The sequence below is a fragment of the Nothobranchius furzeri genome, chromosome 18, assembly GCF_043380555.1.
Source record: "Nothobranchius furzeri strain GRZ-AD chromosome 18, NfurGRZ-RIMD1, whole genome shotgun sequence".
NCBI classification, from domain to species: domain Eukaryota; kingdom Metazoa; phylum Chordata; class Actinopteri; order Cyprinodontiformes; family Nothobranchiidae; genus Nothobranchius; species Nothobranchius furzeri.
This window is the reverse complement of record NC_091758.1, coordinates 31,179,914-31,184,789: the sequence shown is the minus strand read 5'-3', so window position 1 is coordinate 31,184,789 and position 4,876 is coordinate 31,179,914. Positions and strand designations below refer to the sequence as shown.

At 42.1% G+C, this 4,876-nt stretch overlaps 1 protein-coding gene across 1 annotated transcript; it reads right to left on the bottom strand.

Moving 5' to 3' along the window:
- Positions 1-1,083: 1,083 nt before the first annotated feature.
- six1a (SIX homeobox 1a) lies at positions 1,084-3,027 on the bottom strand. Its single transcript, XM_015970045.3, has 2 exons — positions 2,125-3,027; positions 1,084-1,694 (listed from the first exon to the last, which is right to left on the bottom strand). The coding sequence occupies exons 1-2, from the start codon at positions 2,682-2,684 to the stop codon at positions 1,400-1,402; spliced, it is 855 nt and encodes a 284-aa protein (XP_015825531.1). The 5' UTR covers positions 2,685-3,027; the 3' UTR covers positions 1,084-1,399.
- Between the last annotated feature and the right edge of the window lie 1,849 nt (positions 3,028-4,876).

The window sequence follows — 4,876 nt, the reverse complement described above, 5'->3', positions numbered from 1 at the left end:
AAAAATCATTAAAAACGTTTGTAATAATAATAATAATAATAATAATAATAATTTCATATTTGTCAATGGACGTCTGCCAGACATCACACACATCTCTATAAAAGCTAATTGGAAAAGATGGGCTGGGTCAAAAACAGCAGGATCAGGGGGATTTATTTTTCTTTTAAAGAGGAAAAAGTGGGGCTTCTATGCAGAATAACCTCCAGGTCTCTCTACTGAAGCTGTGGCTGCTGCAGCCCCTGAAGCTCTGCAATCTTCGCAATCAGGCAGTGAGGCAAGCAGCGACTGTTTCAGATTATGCTCAGGAAATCCTCGGTGCTCTCTGCTCAAAACAATTTAGTCTGACATGAGCTGAGAAGAGAGCATGGTGGGGTGGGGGGCACCACAGCCAAAACAAAAAAAATACATTATTATTGTTATTATTATTATTATTATTATTATTATTATTATTATTATTATTATTATTATTATTATTACAGCACGTTATAACCTAATTTGGATTACTTTAATATTCCTCATTGTCTTAGGGGTGGTAGGGTATATTTTTTAAATATTTCCCTTTAAAAATCCAGAGCTGGAGGTTCCGGAGGTTCTGGATCTTTCCCATGGCCCGGAACCGTCAGAACAAACTTTCAGAAGGAGAAAAGAAAACATGTCAACAAAAAAGCCAATGATCCGCATTACTCGGGCTAACAATCACGCAAAGAAAAAGAAGAAAAGTCACATGAAGCCATATTTATTATGGAGAGAATTGGTTGCTGCGCAAACAGTTCCCTCTTGACAGACAGGTGCTGATGTTGACTTTTGTTTGTGAATCTAAGATTTCCTTTTTGTTTATTGTTTAAAAAGAAGAAAAGATCCCACCAAGGCGGATTTGTTTACTTAATTAGATTTTTAAAAACATATTTTAAATTTCAGTTCAATATGAACAGAAACATGAAATCCAAAATGTTTTTCCAAGTTCAGAGTTAACATCTGAATTGCTAAAAAACGAAATGCATTATGGGTTTTTATTATTAAATACACAAATAACACAGAGACAAACGCGTTACTTTAGTTTTATTGGAAACTAATTACCATGACTCTAATGAAAACGTTATTTATTAGTTTCCATCGCAGGAGGTTTCTATATTTTAGTGTTTGTTTTAACAAAATCTCATAAATAAAGCAAAGTGTAATCCTGTTTCCATGGAGTCTCATCACAGTTTGTGTTTTTAGTTTTGCAGAAACGAAGGGCTGCATTTGGATTAAGCGCATTATTAGTTCTAACCAATTTTTAACGACAGATAAGTCAGTCTATATATAATAAGGAGACTACAATGTTTCATACACGTGTTCAATCTGATACAATAATCAGTTCTCTTTTTTCTGGTTTGGTAAAATATAATAATCAGCTTCTTTAGGAGCCCAAATCCACAAGACTGGAGGTTAGAGGTCCCAACAAGGAGTCCTGCAGCTGGTGTGGGTGTCCGTGCATGCCGTGCACCGGCTGAGGGCCCCCCAGGCCGGACATAGGGTAAGAAGAGGCCCCAGGGTGGCTCATGTTGCCCTGAAGCAAAAGCGCTGAGTTCTGGTCGGGACTTTGGGGTGGAGAAAACTCGTCCTCCGAACTGGACATGAGAGACTTTCCTCCATCCAGAGGGGAGAGCTGGTTCTGTTTGTTGCCGCCTGCGTTGTTGTTTTCGCTGTTCTCTCTGCAGATGAACACAAGGACAGATCAGGAAATAAGTCTCTCAAGGAATAAACATTTATCAGACGAGAATAAAAAAGAACTAAAGTATTTAAAAGATCTCCATTTTTATTTTCTTGGAGTGGATTGTGTTTGCGTAAAATTCGGATTGGCTGTGTGTGTAAATCGTTTAACGTGCACTCAAATTCCCCCCAAAATAATAAAAAGAAAACATTATGTTGGAAATTTTGCATTTTTTTAATAATAAAGAGTTTCGACTTAAATAAACTTATATTTTGTATGGAACTATCCGGACAAAAATGGTTTGTTCTTCTCTGAAATAAAGAAACGCGTCTTGATTTAATTTCTGCCAACATCCCTCGCACTCCCCTGTTCCACGTGTTTAGTTAAAGTAAATAAAGGCTCTTTTGTGGCGGTGTGACATCTGAACCTACCTCTCCTTGGCCTCTGCGGCTCTGTCCCTCTGCCGTCTGTTTTTGAACCAGTTGCTGACCTGCGTGGTGGTCAGTCCCGTGGCCTCCGCCAGCTCCCTCTTCTCCCGCGGGGATGGATAGGGGTTGTGCGTGTACCACTCTCTCAGGACTCCCCTGGACTTCTCCTTAAAGCAGTAGCTGGTCTCCTCACCGTCCCAGATCGTGCGGGGCAGCGGGAATTTCCTCCGCACCCGGTACTTCCCCACGGCACCGAGCGGCCGTCCGCGCAGCTTCTCCGCCTCCACGTAGTGCGCCTTCAGCCACAGCTGCTGCAGCTTCGGGTGGTTGTGCGGAGAAAACTGGTGGCTCTCCAGGATTTTGTAAAGCTCTCTAAAGTTCCCCCGATGAAAAGCGACTACCGCCTTGGCTTTCAGGACGCTTTCGTTTTTGTGGAGGTGATCGCAGGCGGGCAAAGACCACAGGAAGCGGCCGAGCCTCTCCAGATTTCCTCCTTGCTGCAGCACCTCGCAAACGCACGCCACTTGCTCCTGCGTGAACCCGAAGGACGGTAATATTGACATGATGTCCGCGTTCACTCCTCCAGCGACAAAACCTTGATATCCAAAGTGATTTATGGTCTGAAAAGGTGTTTTGAAGCTTCTTCTCGCGGTGCAATCCGGCGCAGTCCGTCCGCGCAGCACAGGCCTGTTTGTGTCCACTCCTCTCCAACCTCCTGATGCGCGCAGCAGATTGGGATGTTGATTGTTGGGACAATTTGTTCCTGTTGAAGATATGTCAGGCTTAAAGGGAGCCTGTGCGTTTCGGTGATTGGCTCTCCCTCTGCCCTGCACCCTGTACAGCAGAGCAGGACTGAGTTTGCAGCTCCGTTTCCTCCCCAGAGGCAGTGCGTCAGGGGCTGAAATAGGAGCGCTCCCACCTCCCGCCCCCACAGTCCCTCTCCCGCTTCAGCTGAGGGAGCAGAGCAGCACCAACCACTAATCAATTATTACGGCGCTATTAAAAAAAAGCACATCGACAGGTTCTGAATGTCGTCTGAAATTGGTGGAACTCCCTGAAAAGTGCGATTCTTCTCCAAACGTTTGGCGCAAAAACGCAAATTTGGAAAATTTAAATACCTCAAGAGTCAAAAACACGTTTGTACTTAAAGAAGAAACTTCAAAACACTGATTAAATATACGTTAATAAACAAAACACACATGCATAATATTGTAAATATGTTTGTTTTGGAAAGGGGTGTTTTATTTATTTATTTTTTTACATTTTATTTGTAATAAAAGATCATCATAACAGATACTGGTTAAAAAATAGTTTCACCTTCGCCTTTGATACTGGATTAATTAAAGAAGTTGTTTATTTTATGAGATGCTTTGATCTAATTGGTTCTGATGATGGGTGGGTCCATTATGCGCCATTATGCACCTATGAGCGACAATACAACCTGCCAAGTTATGGGCCATAGACCACCAGTATGAAATCAGCCACTTTTGAGTGTGTGTGTGCGTGTGCGTGTGTGTGTGTGTGTGTGTGTGTGTGTGTGTGTGTGTGTGTGTGTGTGCGTCTTAAAATTAAACATTTTTATTAAACTTATCGTCAAAGTTTTACCCAGACTAACTTTTACATGAATTTTCTTCATTAGCGCTCATTTTATTCATCTTTTAGAAACCGATGACTCATAATTAAAAAGTCTCCAGTTAATTTCTGCGTCATCACATACGTGTCTGCAGAGCACCTTGGCCTGTTGTCTCCGCATTTATATTTCAGAGATTAGACGGGCACCACACTGGCTCCAGTGATTTTCTGTGGGCTGAAACACAAAACCAATCCATTAGTAAATGAGTTCTGCGCGACACCAGTTCTTGGTGGTGCAGTTGTTGGTTTGGGCTTGGATCAAGTTTCTTTATCTGCACCAAAGTCTGAAACTAAACTCTCTTTCAAGGTTTTATGGCGCACATTAAAAAATATATTTAAATTAATTTTTTTATCATCTAAAAGTTTTTCTGCCAAAGGAGGACGATAAAATCTCTGATGACGTTATTTATATCATCTTAGATGCATAATGATAATAATAAAACACAAGCAGAGAAATGAATCAGATGAAGCTAAATTTCCTGATTGCTGCTGATCTAATTTACAAGAAACTTCAGATTATTGGCACACCTTATGATAAAGGCATTTCCCAGCGTGTGGATACAGTGGGGTGACAAAAACAGCTATGATGTGATATAGTGATGAATTAACTTTATTTGATCTGTTTTATGAAGTTCTGTCTCTGTGTGAGTTAGATGTGGAAGTGGAGCCACAGGCCGGGTCCTGGGCTGCTCTCGGCCTGTGTAAAACCTCAGTGCTTCAGTAAATGAGCTGTCTGATGAGCGGCTCTCAGGTTTCTCTAATATCTCTACCACATTGCGCTGCGCCTCCTCCTTTAACCCGAGCAGCCCGGGGGGCGAGATTATTTCAAGATGTGGACTCTCCCCCTCCTCCTCCTCCTCCTCCTCCTCCTCATTCACCTCCTTGCCACGGCCAGTGGGCTCCTCATAACCCGACAAGTAAAGCAATAGGCTATCACTCCTCAACCCATTTTAAAAAGGAGCAGAAAATGTTCGTTTATTTTGCGTCTTTGAAGCTTTTACGCACAGAATTCTTCTGTGTTTATTTAAATCCAGCCATGTGCACACCGCTAATTTAATCTGGACCTGGATTTCGGGGATTTTTTTTCCCACCAAAACCCATCAATGTGTCGCCAGAGAAATAT